Source organism: Saccoglossus kowalevskii, chromosome 4, assembly GCF_978046115.1.
Source record: "Saccoglossus kowalevskii chromosome 4, keSacKowa6.1, whole genome shotgun sequence".
NCBI classification, from domain to species: domain Eukaryota; kingdom Metazoa; phylum Hemichordata; class Enteropneusta; family Harrimaniidae; genus Saccoglossus; species Saccoglossus kowalevskii.
In genome coordinates, this window is record NC_140644.1 from 42,307,546 (window position 1) to 42,330,159 (window position 22,614).

At 37.0% G+C, this 22,614-nt stretch overlaps 2 protein-coding genes and 1 non-coding gene across 4 annotated transcripts in view; 2 read left to right on the forward strand and 1 right to left on the reverse strand.

Moving 5' to 3' along the window:
• The window catches only part of LOC100373368 (F-box/WD repeat-containing protein 7), a 126,014-nt gene extending 124,740 nt beyond the window's left edge, over nt 1–1,274 (reverse strand). For both annotated transcript variants that reach the window (XM_002736325.4, XM_085498137.1), the window contains exons 1-2: nt 1,194–1,274; nt 691–811 (exon numbers count right to left, since the gene is read on the reverse strand). In XM_002736325.4, coding sequence (XP_002736371.1) covers nt 691–798 — 108 coding nt within the window. In that variant the 5' untranslated portion in view covers nt 799–811; nt 1,194–1,274. The remainder of the gene's footprint in view (nt 1–690; nt 812–1,193) is intronic.
• Nucleotides 1,275–1,465: 191 nt separating this feature from the next.
• On the forward strand, nt 1,466–1,537 carry TRNAA-UGC (transfer RNA alanine (anticodon UGC)). Its single transcript has one exon. It is a non-coding gene; the product is annotated as a tRNA-Ala (tRNA).
• A 4,142-nt stretch (nt 1,538–5,679) lies between these two features.
• LOC100373521 (uncharacterized) lies at nt 5,680–9,073 on the forward strand. Its single transcript, XM_002736326.2, has 4 exons — nt 5,680–5,832; nt 7,255–7,665; nt 7,792–7,902; nt 8,444–9,073. The coding sequence occupies exons 1-4, from the start codon at nt 5,739–5,741 to the stop codon at nt 8,986–8,988; spliced, it is 1,161 nt and encodes a 386-aa protein (XP_002736372.1). The 5' UTR covers nt 5,680–5,738; the 3' UTR covers nt 8,989–9,073.
• The last annotated feature ends 13,541 nt before the right edge of the window (nt 9,074–22,614 follow it).

Consider the following 22,614-nt stretch of genomic DNA (forward strand, 5'->3'; position numbering starts at 1 on the left):
TGCAAATTGCCCCCCCCCCTCCCCCTGGATAGGCAGGAAATTATATATGGAGAACATGCAATTCAGGACATCAAGTGATTTAGAGTGCAATCTTGTATGCTGTTACACTCAAAAAGAATTTTCATCCCTAAGACAGTGTTCTATATGTAGCAGACAGCTGATCTAACTTTTCATCTTAAAGACCACAAATAGGATGCAATGTAATAAGCTAAAAATGCACTCTTTTAAACCTGAACTATGTCTGGAATGTTTAAAAGACCTCTATTCAGAGGGAACATTTGTGGGTCACCGATTACTGAATATAACAAATGGTTATAAGCCAATGTAATTGATTTAACCTTGAGTGATATGTTACTTCATGGTTCTGGTTAATATCATCAATGGTTGGCACCTCAATATAACTTGTTCACTGGTTTAATCTAATTACAGTGATTTACGTTTAATTGCGTGTGAACTTCTTCATCACAGTATTCCCACGATAGGAAACTTATCTTGATAAATTTAAATTTAGCATGACCACCCAATTCTCGTTCCCTTAACAGTTCCAATGTTACAGCCAGTCATTCGTACACGACGTAAATGGATTTCCCCAATTGAAATGTCGTGTAGGGTGTACTAGTTTCGACAGCATATAGTATTTGTACGCAGTGTCGACTACCGCGCAAAGTTAAACCATAAATTGCAACTCACCTTTCTGGCTTCAATAATAGCTTCAGCCTTTGCACGTCCAACACCGATTAAACTCTCCAAATCTTCAGCAGAAGACACATTGATGTCGACTTTTCGACTGGACGTCATTGTTCGTCTTGCACTGCAATTCCCAAAATACAAACGACGGCAAGTCGTTAGGTTCGAACCGACTGTTTACAAGTTTAAACTTTTCAAAACAATCCAACACGATAATAGAGCCAGGTGACCCGACGACCTCCAAGTTGATAATTCATGTAATTGAGGTGAATTTGTCTGGCATCGCCGGGCTGAATGATGTCAGTGGAAGACTCGACTCGCGTAAGAAAGTGTAAACACAAGTCTCGCGTTCATCTGACTACACTAAAACTAGCGACACCGGGAGGTAAATGTTAGATGCAGAATAAGCTCAAGACCAACATCTATTTTGCAGGTTTAAAACTGCCACGATAGGAATTGATCGTTAATGGTTTAACAAAACTCTGCCACGAAAATAGCAGACTTACTGTCAATGGCACTGGGTCATCCGAACAGATTCCGCCATCTTGAGTACAGCTCACATGGTGTTAATGACGTCATACGGATACACCCGAACCATTTCCGAGAATGCCCGATATCAAATAAAGAATTCCCCGCTTTCAAGAAGTACATATTTCTATAAACTCTAGTTAATCGAATAAAAATATATTATATATAACAATATATCATCGAAATTCACTTTTCTAATCAAGAAGGATTTATAATAGACTATTTTAAAAACAAATTAACTGTTAGTACAGGGGATGTAGCTCAGTGGTAGAGCGCATGCTTTGCATGTATGAGGCCCCGGGTTCGAAACCCGGCATCTCCAGTCTTTTAACAAGAACAAAACTCAATTGTGAATAATTGAATATTTTTTTTCCTGATCCATGTGAAATCCTTAACAACGTGAGAGAAATCGAGAAAAAAATCCAAAAAACATTTTGGGGAAAATAGTACAGCAACTAATTAATGTCATTTTTGTTTAGCTTAGCAGCCGAAGAAGAGTAACACTAAGGAGTAACACTAAGATGAAACAATTACTACAATATTTTTTTTCTTGAAAGTGATGAGTATTTAATCTTGAATTGAAATTATGATGGTATTATCAACATAGTTATTATTTCCAGGTTGCTGCACTATTTCCCCAAATTTTACTTCTCGATTTCTTTGACGTTGAACATTTCAATACTGTAACATGAAAATGGTACACCAATACATTGTCCATTGCATCTATTTGATATGATTTTAAAACAAATTCTATTGAATTGCTCAGAAACATTAATTTAAAAAATATATAGTTACGGAATAACATATTCAGAGGGATTATTTTATTCAAATAAAATCATTAAATTATTTTATTTCACTGTCTATAAAAAGACAAATGGAATACAGACAAATACATCTAATCTTGCATACCATGGTGAATTTAGACATTTTATCTTTATTACTTTTTTGGGGAAATGTTATGAAACACTGGTGTCGCATACGACTCATTTATCACTTCCGTGTCACTGAGAATGTTCTAGAACCGTACTGTGTCTGGGTGGAATATTCTAGATTTTTTTTAGAAACTGGTTGAATAGGTAATAGAACACTGTAGAAGGCAATAGAAGGTAATGGAACATTCTAAAAATGTATAGTAAATTCCAGACTCATTATGTATGCTGATGTAATGGTATATTTATAGACAGTGGGGGTATATATAGGGGAGTTGTTCAGCACTGAGTTCAGATCGGAGATCTCGTTGAATTGTATTGGTGTTTAAGTATCTAGTTATTGGTAGTGGAGTTTTACCGCGTTATTGTACTTGATGTTTGCAGAGTATAATAATACCAGTACCAGTTGAAACCTCATCTGTTGGCTCCGTGTTCGTATGTCGTCATCGCCGCCAGAGAAGTCTTTCTGTTACTGTTGCCATTTTGGTATTTGAACCATCACACCTGTACTATACCAATTACGGTAATATTACGTTGCGTGTGACAACTGGTTTAAGAGATTAAGAGATTGCATACATTTCTAGTTTTCGAAAATGTCAGTTATTTATATTAGGAAACAACTCGTGATTTCAGAATTTGTGTTGGTAATGTAACAAATAATATTTTGGCATTGAAAAAAATAAAACATCACGTTATGCTATTTTATTATTAGATGTATAGTATCCGACAAGCAGTATAATCCGGGTATTTCAACACAATTTGCTAATGGATTCATCGAACCGCAAACTCAAAGAGACAAGCGAGGTAGGGGAGCATCCGTGAAATAACGTGATTTAGTGACTTGAAGTTCGAGGGTGATGCCTTTTGCTCTCGATCTATACGGTGTGTGATTCCAATCTATAAAGAACTGTATGCTCCGACTAATAGAGCTTTTAGTTACGATTTTTACGGTCATATTCGTTTTAATCATTAAGTTTGGTGTACGGGCGAACAACGCCTTGGGGGCCTAGACTGTTGCCAGTTTATTGCTTTATATGATAATTCTTTTTTTTTCGTCAGAATCAGAGATTTCACAAATTCATCCATAAGGGCATTGTCTAGGGGCGCCCTCTATCGACTCAATGATATTTCAATCTGTTTCCTGTATCACATACCTTACTCTACAAAGTTTTTTCATAATGTTGAATATATTTACAATTGGTGAATTTTATCATATTTATGTGTGAAGAGACACATATTAATCTTCGAAACTTACTTTACACATATAGACGAATCAGATAGTTTGTTATTTATCATCGGTATAAGCACAACCCGGGGTACTCCCATAGTTCATAGCGTACGCGTCGCTGTTTTACCCATCATTATCCCGTTCGAGTCAATCTTTTTGGCCCAAATTTTCAAAATTTTATGTCATTTTAGCAAAATTAATGTCATTTTTTGGCGTGAAAGCACAATCATTATAACATAGAGGAACTGCGGTATGCGATTTCTCATCAACATATTATGTATACATTTTGATGGGAATACCCATGCCACTGTATTCTGGTGAATTAATGAGTGCGACCTGCGACTAGAACGTATATACGTGGAAGTTACCAGCATATACCGCTGAGGGCAGCATATAAACACGACAAAGGCTACTACAAGTACCACACGGTCCCTCAGTCATACCCCATACCTTTCGTTCCATTGTTACTTCGTGTGGGCGATGACGACAACACCGAGACGAATGATCTGGGTAAATCTGTAAAATAGATTACTCTTTCTGTCTGGGCTCAAAATAAAGTAATCTATTCTCCACTTAAACTTTGAATATTCGAAAAAATGACAAACATAAAATGCGTTATCCTCGGGGGCGGACATCTGGGCGTTTTTCACCGCTTGGCAACCCTCGCGGCGAAAACAAAGGCCAAAAACTCGCAGAAAACGGTACTTTGGGATGCTTGTTGAGACCCCTCTGAACAGTGTAACAAGATTAGCCCTATGTGTGTAACATATGTAAATTTGGTTGTTCAGGATTACTTCAAAGTTGAGTTTGTGTCGTTTTCTCGAATTTTCACAGGCTCGACCGGCGTTCCACAGCAGCGCGCACAAAGCCCATAGAAATGCATGTACAGTGGTGCGCGTCTTAGCAACGTGGAACGTCTGTGACGTAGCTCCGCCCCCGAGGATAGGGGGATGGTTGTCACGCCCAACGTGTTTTTGGCAAGAATTCCTTAGGGCCCCTCACTCATAACTCTAATCCTAACCATACTCCTCCAGTGCTTCTACCCCATTCAAATTGTATAGCCTCCTCTTCGGGTCAGTTATAGTTATTTGGAGGGGCATATTTAATTACATTGGGGGACTGTATTGTTATGGTTAGGGTTCGGGTAGGGATGAGGGTGCTTTACATACCACACCACCTGGTGAACGCTAGAATTACCAATCACATTAGGTGGGATACCCACCTGTGAATTCATTTACATAATTAATAGATAGCAATTATATTCCATGCGAAATGAATAGGAAATGAATAGGATGGATGTTGACAGCCTCACTGGTGTGATTATATTTACGTCTCAAATGTATATTATTCATAGATGACACTACGAAGAGTTGAAAAGCAGGGATACTTTTTTTTTGGAATTTTTTTTATTACTCATAAACAAAAAAAATACAGAACTTAAGGAAAGCAGGGATACTTTACACTGAATAGTAAATGCGATATAGTAACCACATTTTAGAAAATTTAAATCAAACAGTGAATATATAATGTCCCAAATACAAAGCGGACTCAACCATTGTTTCCATTGGAAAAGTTGACCTGGCGTGTCGTACATTTGTTAACCTCTCATTATTCTGTGTGTTTTTTTCACTGAAATGCTACTCAACAATTTGGTTATTCTAGCATCCTATTCATACGTCTTTTTTAATCTGAAATACAAGCATCGTCCTCTACCGTTCTTTTTAATAAGATAAATCACATGATTCCTGTTTGCCAATGTTATCTTCATCTGAATACAAGATATAATTGTTTTAATTTGTGAAACCTATAAAGTTTGTGATAATAAATGGTTCAATATGTCAATCATTCAAAAACTGGTAGCTAGTATTAATTTTAAATGATACGGTATTAAAAGCCGTTTTGGAATTAAAGTGTATCTGAATAAACTTCTTCATTTTTTCTTTATTACTTTTATTTTTTAATTACATGTCAGCGTTGTTAAATGCTATAATTTTCACGAACTTTGAACATCGGCAATTCCGAAATATAAACATATTGGATTTCCAGTCACTGGAGAGTGTTTTAAAGTCGGAATTTCGGTGCCATACACTCTAAACTACATGTATAGTGAGCGCTATTCCAGACACCTTACACACCAGCAAACTCGAGAAATGGAATGATTATCTTAACTGATAAACGTTGGTGTGATGGGCATTTGTTTTACATCGCAAATGACCACAAACTCGTTGACCTATCGTAGTATTCTAATTAAATAATCCGCCGCGATAGGCAGGGGCATGCGATACGCATGACCTAGCGCGGTTTAACCTCGAGGTGGTAAAGGTATTCATAGTATCGCCTGGCAGTCACTTCAGTTACTAAAGAAAATGGCGTCCGAAACGAAAGGGAGAGTAATCGTACGAAGTGTTACCTTGCTGCTGTTTTTGCATGTATGTCAGGTAGCGTCTTACTACGAAACAGGTGAGTTCGAACGCCAACATTTTACGTTCTCTATATCTAAACCCCATGCCATGTTGGGAGTAGAGACCGACGAGTATTCCCCGGTGAACCAGACACACCCAAACAACCAGTGACTCGATAGTACAATTACATCGCTAGGACGGTCACAGAAACTGGTTGCTTACACTCTGTGCTTTGCCTCGTTAGGTTAATAGTGGAGTTTTCCGCGGATCTTCGCCATTGGAGTATAACCATGCCCTGACCTGTGATTATAGCATTCAGACTTAACCGTCCTTTAATAAGAATACAATATGTATATTTTTCGATGTTTGACCTAACCTAAATTTAGATCAAGGCCAACAACTAACACAATAACAATATGATTACATATTATAATTTCAGCATAGTATTTATATTCCGATTATATGCAATAACTGTTAACAACGCATTGCATAGATGTCCCAAATAAATAAGCATAGATTATTACATTCAAGGCGAACAAACTGTGAAATAGAAAGCGACTACGGAAACTACTATGCCGGCATTGAAGTAATATCCTAGCATTGCGCCTATAATTAGTATGCGATGTAGTGTTGACAAGGTATCATGGTGTACAAACTACCATGGCGCTGGGTTTGGGGTTAGGGTTATGGGATCACTGCTGTGAAGTCTCGTTTCACACACTTATTGCGTTGAACATTATAGTGACCCGACATGATACGTACCATATTGTGAAATTCATTGCAAACGAATGAATGAGTGCTTTACATCTGCGCATAAAAACGTGTCAGCTCATAATGTGTTTATATTACCCACCCCCTGCATTAATGTAACCTCACGAAACAATGTGTTTTTATTGCGCCAAATATGCACTTGAACAAGCGTGAAATTGGAGATTCCAATGAAATAATTTGAATTTTGCACAAAAAATAATAGAAATGCTATGCTAAAATAATAGAAAACAAACGCTAAATATTTCCAGCTATTTGCTTGCTATGAAAGTTTTATTTTGAACTACGCTTATTCTTGAAATGTTCGTATATTAACTGGTGCGCTCGGCTACCTTCTACGTTGCGATTTTCACAATTATTATAAAATTTGTACGTGAAACAACACGTATTCGTCCAATTTCGTAAACGTAAATAGTTGTATAAGGGGTCAGGTACTGGATAGCTTTCAGTAATTTGAGGGGTATTCATCCGATAACTAATCAGTCTTACTGGACATTTGAATGACGACAAGCGTTCTGAATGTGCAGAGTCTCTTTAGCAACATAATGGGCAGATCATAAAACACATACAGTAACACTAGACACATTGTATCACATATGGGACCATTCAAAGAATTAAGTCCACTTTCTTATTATTATGTGTCATGTACGATGCGAGTATTGATGAGAATATCGACAGGTCTTAACGTCTGCGTCTCGTTTCTTCTCGACAGTAAGCATGGGCAATGATTGGGACGGTGATTGCGGCACAAGGATAGTATATGGAGAAGAGCGTCATCAGGGTGGAGAGATCGAAGCGTTGCGTCACACGTCATGGGAATGCAAGGTCTCTATCGTCACGGACGTAAACCAGCTAATTCACCTGCGATTTGATAGGTTCCACGTGTATTCTGAAGACGACGACTGTCGCAAACATTATCTGAAGATATACGACGGAGACTTCACTGATACGTATGCCAGTCTACTAACCAGTGTAAATGGCCTGTGCACAACGGCTGATTCATATGGTTTGCCCTTACCAATATTGTCAACGGGGCGTGCAGTGACATTGGTTCTATATAGAGAACCAACTGAGCAGACTACAGACTTTAGGATTATATATTCTGCCGTGAAAAAACATGATGGTGAGATGAATAGTTTGCATCTTTTAATTGTTTTTGCTTTGAATTTCTCAAATCATTTTGAAAAGAATACGAGAAATGCCGCTTGTTTCATGTTTTCTCATATATACTATCTTTTCAATTAACCAGATATGAATTGTTTCTGGTGTGCAGTTAACACAAGCCTGTGCTACGACTCTACGTTGAAATGTGATCACATGGAGAATTGTGAAGACGGCTCAGACGAGACAAACTGCAATGGTAAGCTGATTGTGTGAGGGCGGTATATTAGTACAAAAACGAACACCTTTTGGGGACACTCCCATGCATTATGCGACCCAAAATATTCATGGTCCTGGACGATTTAAAAACATAAATGCAATGACAAATCAGGGATAATTGTTTAATTTGAATTCTTTTCATTAACTGCTTTACCGAGTCCAACATAGATCTTCGAAAATCATTTGTAAAGTCTTTGGTAAAAGCGACCTAGATAACGATATATATATATATGAAAAAAATGGCAAATTAAAACAAAAAATATACACGTAAAAATAAGAACAATAAAACATGGCAAAAGAATTGGCGCCTCTATCTACCTAAAATTTTAATCAGATTTAACTACTTTCGAAGCTTGTTTTACTATTTTGCATATTGTTCATTATACCATCTGACCCTTTAACATATACTGACATAAAACTGATATTGATGTATTCTCGTATTCAACTTAATTTAATTTAATATATATTTATAATAGATTAGCAATGTTGTCTTCATGTACTTTTACTGTGCTTCATTACAGAAGTAGTTATACCACCAGGCTCTGGTAAAAGTAAAGAAGGTCTCTCAACAACTGCCCTCGCCGTTGTTATTGTTGTCGTTATATGCATTGTGGTTATTGGTATTGTCATCGGTTTCTGTTGTTTCTTTGAACAAAAGAAGAAGAAAAAGAAGGCGGCAGAATCAAATGTTGCAGGGGAACCTAAAACTTATGCCGTTGAAGCAGAGAGTTTTCATACAAGTCACGACCCGGAGTATGCAAACTTACCTGAGCCGCCTGCCTACCAACCTGCCTACACACCACTAGGCAAGAAATACCAAAGACAACCTCTATCAAATGATTATGCTTCCAAATGGGACTCTGAGAAAGTTGGTTATCACAATCAGCATCCTTCCGTAGGTTGCGATGAACGACACGAAGAATACCCTAATCAGCATTTTTCACCAGATTACTTATCCCACCAGTATGAGCGGGAACCACAGTCTGGTTATCGACGGGAACCTAGAGTTTCATATGATGCCCAGAACGAGTATGTACAAGTCCCTGTAAGACCACAGTTGGTTTAGTATTTGAGGACAAGTGACAGAAGTATTTCCAATAACAAAGAAAAGTAACCATAAATAATAAAGTAAACTGAAAAACATTCCAAAACCATGAAGGAACAGCTACTTGACAAATCACTCAGCTCATCTACACGGTATCTCATTCACAGCTGTTGTAAAGTACATCTATTTTCCTACGCTGAGTCAGTCATAGATACCGAGACTTTCACCAATTCTTCTGGTTAGCAGCATTATTATTGAGGTTAAAACATACTTCAACATTCATAGATGATGAGAGTTACACCAGCTCTATCACACCTGGCTCATTTAAAGAGTCTGGAATGTATTCCAATTCTTCTACATGGAATATCGTTGAAGTTTGCAAATATATATATATCAGTATCTAACACATAAGAAGCAGATAGCTCTTCTGTAGGTTGGATGCCCAGCTGAATGATTCAAATTAACATACATATAAACCAGTGCATTATACGAGTGTAAATAACCTCTTCTACGCGGGAGCTCTTCAGTGGCGTACTCTTCTATATGATGTTTGATTCGGAGTTGACATACATATTTATATCAGTTTTTAATAAGTACATTTTATAAGCAGGAAGGTAAACAGTTTATGTGTCAGCTTATTGGCGATCTATTCTTTTGCAAGCTATTTTAATTGGATTGATGTACACATTTATACTAGTATTTAACAAATACATGCTGCGAGGAGTGTGGAGATGGTATACCGGTTCCCTATGTGACAACTCATTCAAGTTGACGTAAATAGTTCAGAGTTCAGTATTTTAATGGCACAACAGCTTTTCAACGTCTATCAGTGTTTACCAAGCATTTAAGAGCTCTGCGTTGGCAGCTTATTCAAGTTGTCTTACAGATTTATAACAAGTACATTTTAGAAGATGTTGCAGTCTTCTGCTTGTTTACGCAAGAACCGCCGTGAGCGGAGCTACGTCACACAACGTTCTATGTTGCTCAGACGCGCACTACTGCGCATTTTCTTCTATGCTACCGAGCCATTGCTCGAAACGCCTAACTTTTTTTGAATAGTTACTTAGGACAAAGATTATCTAATATTATCTACTATATATCACCAATGTACCATGTTTTTATTTGGACTTTGCACTCGTGAAAACAGCTAAAGTCGGGAAAAGAGCACAACCTCAACTTTGAGGCAATCCTGCATGGTCAACCAAATTTATATATGTTACACATTAGGGGTAATCTTGTTACACTGTTCGAGAAAATCTCAACTACTAGTACTAGCTACTACAGTTTCCCCGAGTGTTTTCACCGGTGATGGTTCCCAGACGCCCGTATGCTAGCTTCCGAGAATAAACACTATGTGCCTACATTCGTATGTATTGACTGCAGTGTTGCGATGTGTATAATGGGCGATGTTCATCTCGTAGCCACAAGAGTATAGTACTCCAAGAACATTACACATATAATTAGAATAATTTCCCTAACTTATTTTAACAATTATTTTAAGGCGATTGTGCATTTGAAAATTGCATTCATCCCATCCCAGTATTAATGGTTTATGTTTTATACTTTTTCTTCACGAGCACGTGTTTTTGTAGAAGATTTTTAATACAATGTGTTTAATAAAATGTATTCAATTATGTTTAATCTGTATTAATTATGTGCGTGATGCGACGTCTGTGTGAGATTTGTGCAGAATTAATCTAGTGTGTAGGAAGGTCGGAAGTTCACTTATGTGGCTGTCTGCATAATTTGATACACTAAATTATAGCGAACAACTCGAAAACATATATGTATTGCTTACCAGATTAATGTAAATACAAAAAGCTAATTTTCAACTTCAGCAGTAACATTGAGCGAATGTCATTTTTAGAACATTCAATTCACATTTTCCTCAATGATATTGATTCAGTGGAACTAATACGGCCGTTATTGTATGATATTGATTCAGTGGAACTAATACGGCCGTTATTGTATGATATTGATTCAGTGGAACTAATACGGCCGTTATTGTATGATATTGATTCAGTTGAACTAATACGGCCGTTATTGTATGATATTGATTCAGTGGAACTAATACGGCCGTTATTGTATGATATTGATTCAGTGGAACTAATACGGCCGTTATTGTATGATATTGATTCAGTGGAACTAATACGGCCGTTATTGTATGATATATAATGCAAATAGCATTGTCTGTTAATAAGAATTTGCATCAAATTCTACAGTGGCCGAATTTGATGCAAATATTCGTATGCTACAGTGGCCGAATTTGATGCAAATATTCGTATTCTACAGTGGCCGAATTTGATGCAAATATTCGTATTCTACAGTGGCCGAATTTGATGCAAATATTCGTATTCTACAGTGGCCGAATTTGATGCAAATATTCGTATTCTACAGTGGCCGAATTTGATGCAAATATTCGTATTCTACAGTGGCCGAATTTGATGCAAATATTCGTATTCTACAGTGGCCGAATTTGATGCAAATATTCGTATTCTACAGTGGCCGAATTTGATGCAAATATTCGTATTCTACAGTGGCCGGAATTTGATGCAAATATTCGTATTCTACAGTGGCCGAATTTGATGCAAATATTCGTATTCTACAGTGGCCGAATTTGATGCAAATATTCGTATTCTACAGTGGCCGAATTTGATGCAAACATTCGTATTCTACAGTGGCCGAATTTGATGCAAATATTCGTATTCTACAGTGGCCGAATTTGATACAAATATTCGTATTCTACAGTGGCCGAATTTGATGCAAATATTCGTATTCTACAGTGGCCGAATTTGATACAAATATTCGTATCCTACAGTGGCCGAATTTGATGCAAATATTCGTATTCTACAGTGGCCGAATTTGATGCAAATATTCGTATTCTACAGTGGCCGAATTTGATGCAAATATTCGTATTCTACAGTGGCCGAATTTGATGCAAATATTCGTATTCTACAGTGGCCGAATTTGATGCAAATATTCGTATTCTACAGTGGCCGAATTTGATGCAAATATTCGTATTCTACAGTGGCCGAATTTGATGCAAATATTCGTATTCTACAGTGGCCGAATTTGATGCAAATATTCGTATTCTACAGTGGCCGAATTTGATGCAAATATTCGTATTCTACAGTGGCCGAATTTGATGCAAATATTCGTATTCTACAGTGGCCGAATTTGATGCAAATATTCGTATTCTACAGTGGCCGAATTTGATGCAAATATTCGTATTCTACAGTGGCCGAATTTGATGCAAATATTCGTATTCTACAGTGGCCGAATTTGATGCAAATATTCGTATTCTACAGTGGCCGAATTTGATGCAAATATTCGTATTCTACAGTGGCCGAATTTGATGCAAATATTCGTATTCTACAGTGGCCGAATTTGATGCAAATATTCGTATTCTACAGTGGCCGAATTTGATGCAAATATTCGTATTCTACAGTGGCCGAATTTGATGCAAATATTCGTATTCTATTCACTTTTTGCTTCAAACGTTACCTATAAGTTTTATTCAAATGCCCCCCCCCCCCTCATAGAAGCTCTCGGTAGGTGGCGCGGTAGATGTTCGTGATGGTCCACTTGGAATCGTCCTGTATGTACGCCATATACAGTTTGATCTGTAATTAATTGGGTATAAATTGGAGCACATATGTACTTAAAGAATTGCCAGTCATGGGAATATTGTCTATTCGATTTTTAGCTCCGCTGTCGGCTTTGTCGAGCGGAGCTTATCATACGAGTGATTGTCTGTCGTCCTGCGTCCGTCGTCCGTGTCAATGTTTTACTTTTTCGACTTCTTGAAAACTACAAGCCTGAATGCTTTGATACTTGGTGTATATGTACCTTGGGTAGACCTCTCTCGGATTTGTTAATTTCATTATCTTATCTTATCTTCAATTCTCTAATTTTGGTGAATATTTGTCATTTTTGGTAAAAAGTGATATTTTCAACTTCTTGTTAAAAACCGCAAGTCCAATTGCTTTGATATTACATATATAGGTACTACACGTGGACTTCTCAGATTTGTTCATTTTGTAATTATATCTTCAATTTTCTAATTTGGGTGAATATTTTTGTCATTTTTGGTAATGTTACGAACGGGTATACGAGATAGTCTCCCGCGAACCTGACCGCCAATATCTCGCACTCCAGAACGCAACACTAAAGGGTCAAACAAAGGCACACAATCAGAATATGTCCAATAATATTAATTTAATAATACAATAAGCATAAACCAGTAACAGGAGCAATATAAATCACAAACCGGTCAACAATATACATCACAATAAATATAACATTAATGATAATAGCCCAGCTCGGAATTGCCTACCCTACCTAAGTGCAGAACTCGTACTGCGTAGCTTCAGCGATAGTACCGTTAATCACAGCAACGTCGACGGCGATATCAGTTCTACAGCTCCAAACTACGAGGTCTCGGGGAATGCAAATTACATGACACTGACCGTAATGTCACGCGACTTCCATACCGTCCGTGTAGAGAAAAGACCAAGATCAGCAAACCACGCGTTCTGGCGAAACACAGGTCTTTGAATAAAGTTGGTTTTACAGCTTAAAGTTGGAACCACAGCAGGCTGTTTTGCATCTATCAGTCCCACGTGCCGAATTGGTCAGGCATTATCTTGAGACCTACGTTGGCTGCCACGTTGACACTGCACCGGAGCTGAGCTGAGCTGAACTGCACTGAACTGGTCGGGAGCTGGGTGACAACTGACTAACTTGTGTTCCCGTTCGTCTTGCACAAGCACGAACAAAAGAATATTAATTAGCAATGACAATACATGCTGTCTATTCTAATTCCGCAGCTGGGCAAGCCTCACTAGCTAATTGGGCATTATCAAAATACATTTATTTTACAGCAAAAATAAAATATCATAACAGTAAAAAGTGATATTTAGGGGCCCAAGCCTGAAGGGCGAGGCCCCTATTCTTATTGTCCGGTTTTTTAGGGGCCCAAGCCTGAAGGGCGAGGCCCCTATTCTTATTGTCCGGTTTTTTAGGGGCCCAAGCCCAAAGGGCGAGGCCCCTATTCTTATTGTCCGGTTTTTTAGGGGCCCAAGCCTGAAGGGCGAGGCCCCTATTCTTATTGTCCGGTTTTTTTAGGGGCCCAAGCCCAAAGGGCGAGGCCCCTATTCTTATTGTCCGGTTTTTAGGGGCCCAAGCCTGAAGGGCGAGGCCCCTATTCTTATCGTCCGGTTTTTTCTTCTTTCTTCTTTCTTTCTTTCTTCCGTAACTTTTTTCGTCAAGCCGTTTGAGAAATCCGCTGAACGGAATGGTCTGATAATGTTCTATACTGATAGTCCCTAATGTGAACTGGTGCAACATGCTTTCAGAATTTTGATTGGTCAATTAGTTTGGCAGCCATATTGGATTGAAATAAAATCGGAAGTGGCTGTTTGACCACTTTCTGAGGGTCTAGGCGTCTAGATTTTTTTATGGTATATAGTACAACTCATGTGTAATAAATATCAGCAATAAAAACTTTAGCGGTCATGTGACTTTTCCCGCCATTTTGTTTTTCCTAAAAACGGCAAAAAACACTTGAAAATCTTCTTCTTCAGAACCACCAAGCAGAATGCTCTCATATGTAGTATTTAGCTTCTATATATGAATCCCATTTATGTTTGAACATTTATTTACGATTGGTCACGTGGTTTGGCCACCATTTTGGATTTCTTCTAAACAGGAAGTAGTTTTTTACTCTGGCAACACTTGAGGGATTATTTTCAATTTTGCTTCATGTCATCTGTGTATCAAACCCTTTCAGAAATCTAAAAAAAAATTCAGATCAGTCACATGGTTTGGCCGCCATTTTGGATTTTAAGCAAAATTGACCAAAAGTTTGGGTATTTGTTTCTCAGAGACGATTCAACCAATCTACTAGATGTTTTTATATTTACCATGCCTGGCCTTAGCTGCATACGAGAAAAATAATATTATTTTGATCAGTCACGTGGTTTGGCCGCCATCTTGGATTTTGTGAAAATAGAAATTATGCAACTACATGTTTTGTATTAGTCTGATTTCTTTCAAATTTTGTATGTGCATTTGTATCATCAGATGCATCATTTTGCCCCAATAGCACACTGCTAGGCCACGTGGCTGGGCACCCATGGGGTGGGGGCTTCTAACCTCATTAATATGCATAACTGTTATAACTCAAGCACTGTTGTAGTTAGGATGATGAATCCTGTGTTATTATGACAACGTTGAACAAGAAATTTGATTAAAATAACAAATGACCATTTATGGTCATGTGAGCTCATTAATATGCATAACCATTATATCTTAAACACTGTTGCAGTTAGGAAGATGAATCCTGTGTTATTATGACAACAGTGAACAAGAGATTTGATTAAAATAACAGATGACCATATATGGTCATGTGAACTCATTAATATGCATAACCATTATATCTTAAACACTGTTGCAGTTAGGAAGATGAATCCTGTGTTATTATGACAACAGTGAACAAGAGATTTGATTAAAATAACAGATGACCATATATGGTCATGTGAACTCATTAATATGCATAGCAGTCATATCTGGAACACTGTCGCAGAGCAGGACATGTAACTAGTGTCATTATGAAGACATTGAATTAAAGATGTAACTGACATTAGAAATGGCTATATATGATTATGTAATCTCATTATTGTGCATAAGAACATGGCTCATTATATATCCTGAAAACCATATTTCGATAACCAAACCAGGTAAATACATGGTACCAACTTAATTTCGACCTCATGTTACTGATAATGCAAGTTACTAGTATCTGATTGTCTAACATGTTGACCTCATTAATTATGAAACAGAATCTTATCAGCTTGGGCCCCGGTGACGCCGCTTGCGGCTTTAATTTCTTCTTCTTTCTTCTTTAGGGGCCCAAGCCTGAAGGGCGAGGCCCCTATTCTTATTGTCCGGTTTTTTCTTTCTTCTTTCTTTCTTCCGTAACTTTTTTCGTCAAGCCGTTTGAGAAAACTGCTGAACTGAATAGTCTGAAAATGCACTATACTTATAGTCCCTAATGTGAACTGGTGCAACATGCTTTCAGAATTTCGATTGGTCAATTAGTTTGGCAGCCATATTGGATTGAATTAAAACCGGAAGTGGCTGTTTGACCACTTTCTGAGGGTCTAGGCGTCTAGATTTTTTTATGGTATATAGTACAACTCATGTGTAATAAATATCAGCAATAAAAACTTTAGCGGTCATGTGACTTTTCCCGCCATTTTGTTTTTCCTAAAAACGGCAAAAAACACTTAAAAATCTTCTTCTTCAGAACTACCAAGCAGAATGCACTCATATGTAGTATTTAGCTTCTATATATGAATCCCATTTATGTTTGAAAAAATGTTTACGATTGGTCACGTGGTTTGGCCACCATTTTGGATTTCTTCTAAACAGGAAGTAGTTTTTTACTCTGGCAACACTTGAGGGAATATTTTCAATTTTGCTTCATGGCATCTGTGTATCAAGCCCTTTCAGAAACCTAAAAAAAATTTCAGATCAGTCACATGGTTTGGCCGCCATTTTGGATTTTAAGTAAAATTGACCAAAAGTTTGGGTATTTGTTTCTCAGAGACGATTCAACCAATCTACTAGACGTTTCTATATTTACCATGCATGGCCTTAGCTGCATACGAGAAAAATAATATTATTTTGATCAGTCACGTGGTTTGGCCGCCATCTTGGATTTTGTGAAAATAGAAATTATGCAACTACATGTTTTGTATTAGTCTGATTTCTTTCAAATTTTGTATGTGCATTTGTGTCATCAGATGCATCATTTTGCCCCAATAGCACACTGTTAGGCCTCGTGGCTGGGCACCCATGGGGTGGGGGCTTCTAACCTCATTAATATGCATAACTGTTATAACTCAAGCACTGTTGTAGTTAGGATGATGAATCCTGTGTTATTATGACAACCTTGAACAAGAGATTCGATTAAAATAACAAATGACCATATATGGTCATGTGAGCTCATTAATATGCATAACTGTCATATCTCAAACACTTTTGCAGTTAGGAAGTGGAATCCTGTGTTATTATGACAACATTGAACAAAAGATTTGATTAAAATAACAGATGACCATATATAGTCACGTGAGCTCATTAATATGCGTAATCGTTATATCTCAAACACTGTTGCAGTTAGGAAGATGAATCCTGTGTCATTATGACAACGGTGAACAAGAGATTTGATTAAAATAACAGATGACCATATATGGTCATGTGAACTCATTAATATGCATAACCATTATATCTTAAACACTGTTGCAGTTAGGAAGATGAATCCTGTGTTATTATGACAACAGTGAACAAGAGATTTGATTAAAATAACAGATAACCATATATGGTCATGTGAACTCATTAATATGCATAACCATTATATCTTAAACACTGTTGCAGTTAGGAAGATGAATCCTGTGTTATTATGACAACAATGAACAAGAGATTTGATTAAAAATAACAGATGACCATATATGGTCATGTGAACTCATTAATATGCAAGCAGTCATATCTAAAACACTGTCGCAGAGCAGGACATGTAACAAGTGTCATTATGAAGACATTGAATGAAAGATGTAACTGACATTAGAAATGGCTATATATGATTATGTAATCTCATTATTAAGAACATGGCTCATTATATATCCTGAAAATCATATTTCGATAACCAAACCAGGTAAATACATGGTACCAACTTCATTTTGACCTCATGTTACTGATAATTCAAGCTACCTGATTGTCTAACATGTGACCACATTAATTATGAAACAGAATCTTGTCAGCTTGGGCCCCGGTGACGCCGCTTGCGGCTTTAATCTTCTTCTTCTTCTTTCTTCCACAACTTCTTTCGTCAAGCCGTTTGAGAAAACTGCTAAACTGAATAGTCTGAAAAAGCTCTATACTTATAGTCCCTAATGTGACCTAGTGCAACATGCTTTCAAAATGTTGATTGCCCAATTAGTTTGGCAGCCATATTGGATTGAAATAAAACCGGAAGTGGCTGTTTGACCACTTTCTGAGGGTCTAGGCTTCTAGATTTTTTTATAGTATATAGTACAACTCATGTGTAATAGATATCAGCAATAAAAACTTTAGCGGTCATGTGACTTTTCCCGCCATTTTGTTTTTCCTAAAAACGGCAAAAAACACTAAAAAATCTTCTTCTTCAGAACCACCTAGCAGAATGCTCTCATATGTAGCATTTAGCTTCTATATACCAATCCCACTTATGTTTGAAAAAAATATTACGATTAGTCACGTGGTTTGGCCACCATTTTGGATTTCTTCTAAACAGGAAGTAGTTTTTTACTCTGGCAACACTTGAGGGATTATTTTCAATTTTGCTTCATGGCATCTGTGTATCAAGCCCTTTCAGAAACCTAAAAAAAATTCAGATCAGTCACATGGTTTGGCTCCCATTTTGGATTTTAAGCAAAATTGACCAAAAGTTTGGGCATTTGTTTCTCAGAGGTGATTCAACCAATCTGCCAGATGTTTTTATATTTACCATGCCTGGCCTTAGCTCCATATGAGAAAAATAATATTATTTTGATCAGTCACATGGTTTGGCCGCCATCTTGGATTTTATGAAAACAGATCTTGTGCAATTACATGTGATGTATTGGTTCGATTTGGCTAAAATTGTATATGTGCATTCTACTCTTGAGATGCATTTTTTCAACCGAATGGCACGTGGCTGGGTTTTGTCACTGGGCGCCTAAGGGGTGGGGGCTTCTAACCTCATTAATATGCATAACTGATAAATCTCAAGCACTGTTGGAGTTAGGCAGATGAAACCTGTGTTATTATGACAACATTAAACAATTGATTTCATTAAAATAACAGATTACCATATATGGTCATGTGAACTCATTAATATGCATAACCATTATATCTCAAACACTGTTGTAGTTAGGAAGATGATTCCTGTGTTATCATGACAACAGTGAACAAGAGATTTGATTAAAATAACAGATGACCATATATGGTCATGTGAACTCATTAATATGCATAACCATTATATCTTAAACACTGTTGCAGTTAGGAAGATGAATCCTGTGTTATTATGACAACAGTGAGCAAGAGATTTGATTAAAATAACAGATGACCATATATGGTCATGTGAACTCATTAATATGCATAGCAGTCATATCTGAAACACTGTCGTAGAGCAGGACATGTAACTAGTGTCATTATGAAGACATTGAATGAAAGATGTAACTGACATTAGAAATGGCTATATATGATTATGTAATCTCATTATTGTGCATAAGAACATGGCTCATTATATATCCTGAAAACCATATTTCGATAACCAAAGCAGGTAAATACATGGTACCAACTTTATTTCGACCTCATGTTACTGATAATAAGAGCTACCTGATTGTCTAACATGTGACCTCATTAATTATGAAACAGAATCTTATCAGCTTGGGCCCCGGTGACGCCGCTTGTCTTCTTTCTTCTTTCTTTCTTTCTTCCGTAACTTTTTTCGTCAAGCCGTTTGAGAAAACCGCTGAACAGAATGGTCTGATAATGCTCTATGCTGATAGTCCCTAATGTGAACTAGTGCAACATGCTTTCAGGATTTCGATTGGTCAATTAGTTTAGCAGCCATATTGGATTGAAATAAAACCGGAAGTGGCTGTTTTACCACTTTCTGAGGGTCTAGGCGTCTAGATTTTTTTATGGTATATAGTACAACTCATGTGTAATAAATATCAGCAATAAAAACTTTAGCGGTCATGTGACTTTTCCCGCCATTTTGTTTTTCCTAAAAACGGCAAAAAACACTTAAAAATCTTCTTCTTCAGAACCACCAAGCAGAATGCTCTCACATGTAGTATTTAGCTTCTATATATGAATCCCATTTATGTTTGAAAAAATGTTTACGATTGGTCACGTGGTTTGGCCACCATTTTGGATTTCTTCTAAACAGGAAGTAGTTTTTTACTCTGGCAACACTTGAGGGAATATTTTCAATTTTGCTTCATGGCATCTGTGTATCAAGCCCTTTCAGAAACCTAAAAAAAATTTCAGATCAGTCACATGGTTTGGCCGCCATTTTGGATTTTAAGCAAAATTGACCAAAAGTTTGGGTATTTGTTTCTCAGAGACGATTCAACCAATCTACTAGATGTTTTTATATTTACCATGCCTGGCCTTAGCTGCATACGAGAAAAATAATATTATTTTGATCAGTCACGTGGTTTGGCCGCCATCTTGGATTTTGTGAAAATAGAAATTATGCAACTACATGTTTTGTATTAGTCTGATTTCTTTCAAATTTTGTATGTGCATTTGTGTCATCAGATGCATCATTTTGCCCCAATAGCACACTGTTAGGCCACGTGGCTGGGCACCCATGGGGTGGGGGCTTCTAACCTCATTAATATGCATAACTGTTATAACTCAAGCACTGTTGTAGTTAGGGAGATGAAACCTGTGTTATTATGACAACATTAACAAAGTGATTTCATTAAAATGACAGATGGCCATATATGGTCATGTGAACTCATTAATATGCATAACCATTATATCTTAAACACTGTTGCAGTTAGGAAGATAAATCCTGTGTTATCATGACAACAGTGAACAAGAGATTTGATTAAAATAACAGATGACCATATATGGTCATGTGAACTCATTAATATGCATAACCATTATATCTTAAACACTGTTGCAGTTAGGAAGATGAATCCTGTGTTATTATGACAACAGTGAACAAGAGATTTGATTAAAATAACATGACCATATATGGTCATGTGAGCTCATTAATATGCATAGCAGTCATATCTAAAACACTGTCGCAGAGCAGGACATGTAACTAGTGTCATTATGAAGACATTGAATGAAAGATGTAACTGACATTAGAAATGGCTATATATGATTATGTAATCTCATTATTGTGCATAAGAACATGGCTCATTATATATCCTGAAAACCATTTCGATAACCAAACCAGGTAAATACATGGTACCAACTTCATTTTGACCTCATGTTACTGATAATTCAAGCTACCTGATTGTCTAACATGTGACCTCATTGATTATGAAACAGAATCTTGTCAGCTTGGGCCCCGGTGACGCCGCTTGCGGCTTTAATCTTTCTTTCTTCTTTCCGCCGTAACTTTTTTCGTCAAGCCGTTTGAGAAAACCGCTGAACGCAATGGTCTGATAATGCCCTATACTGATAGTCCCTAATGTGAACTGGTGCAACATGCTTTCAGAATTTCGATTGGACAATTAGTTTGGCAGCCATATTAGATTGAAATAAAACCGGAAGTGACTGTTTGACCACTTTCTGAGGGTCTAGGCGTCTAGATTTTTTTATGGTATATAGTACAACTCATGTGTAATAAATATCAGCAATAAAAACTTTAGCGGTCATGTGACTTTTCCCGTCATTTTGTTTTTCCTAAAAACGGCAAAAAACACTTGAAAATCTTCTTCTTCAGAACCACCAAGCAGAATGCTCTCATATGTAGTATTTAGCTTCTATATATGAATCCCATTTATGTTTGAAAAAATGTTTACGATTGGTCACGTGCTTTGGCCACCATTTTGGATTTCTTCTAAACAGGAAGTAGTTTTTTACTCTGGCAACACTTGAGGGAATATTTTCAATTTTGCTTCATGGCATCTGTGTATCAAGCCCTTTCAGAAAGCTAAAAAAAATTTCAGATCAGTCACATGGCTTGGCCGCCATTTTGGATTTTAAGCAAAATTGACCCAAAGTTTGGGTATTTGTTTCTCAGAGACGATTCAACCAATCTACTAGATGTTTTTATATTTACCATGCCTGGCAGTAGCTGCATACGAGAAAAATAATATTATTTTGATCAGTCACGTGGTTTGGCCGCCATCTTGGATTTTGTGAAAATAGAAATTATGCAACTACATGTTTTGTATTAGTCTGATTTCTTTCAAATTTTGTATGTGCATTTGTGTCATCAGATGCATCATTTTGCCCCAATAGCACACTGTTAGGCCACGTGGCTGGGCACCCATGGGGTGGGGGCTTCTAACCTCATTAATATGCATAACTGTTATAACTCAAGCACTGTTGTAGTTAGGATGATGAATCCTGTGTTATTATGACAACCTTGAACAAGAGATTCGATTAAAATAACAAATGACCATATATGGTCATGTGAGCTCATTAATATGCATAACTGTCATATCTCAAACACTGTTGCAGTTAGGAAGTGGAATCCTGTGTTATTATGACAACATTGAACAAAAGATTTGATTAAAATAACAGATGACCATATATAGTCACGTGAGCTCATTAATATGCGTAATCGTTATATCTCAAACACTGTTGCAGTTAGGAAGATGAATCCTGTGTCATTATGACAACAGTGAACAAGAGATTTGATTAAAATAACAGATAACCATATATGGTCATGTGAACTCATTAATATGCATAACCATTATATCTTAAACACTGTCGCAGTTAGGAAGATAAATCCTGTGTCATTATGACAACAGTGAACAAGAGATTTGATTAAAATAACAGATAACCATATATGTTCATGTGAACTCATTAATATGCATAGCAGTCATATCTTAAACACTGTTGCAGTTAGGAAGATGAATCCTGTGT

Coding starts and splice junctions, on each gene's coding strand:
- LOC100373521 (XM_002736326.2), top strand. CDS start 5,739: ATGGCGTCCGAAACGAAAGGGAGAGTAATCGTACGAAGTGTTACCTTG. Junction 5,833..7,254: donor AGCGTCTTACTACGAAACAG/GTGAGTTCGAAC, acceptor TCTTCTCGACAG/TAAGCATGGGCAATGATTGG. Junction 7,903..8,443: donor AGACGAGACAAACTGCAATG/GTAAGCTGATTG, acceptor GCTTCATTACAG/AAGTAGTTATACCACCAGGC.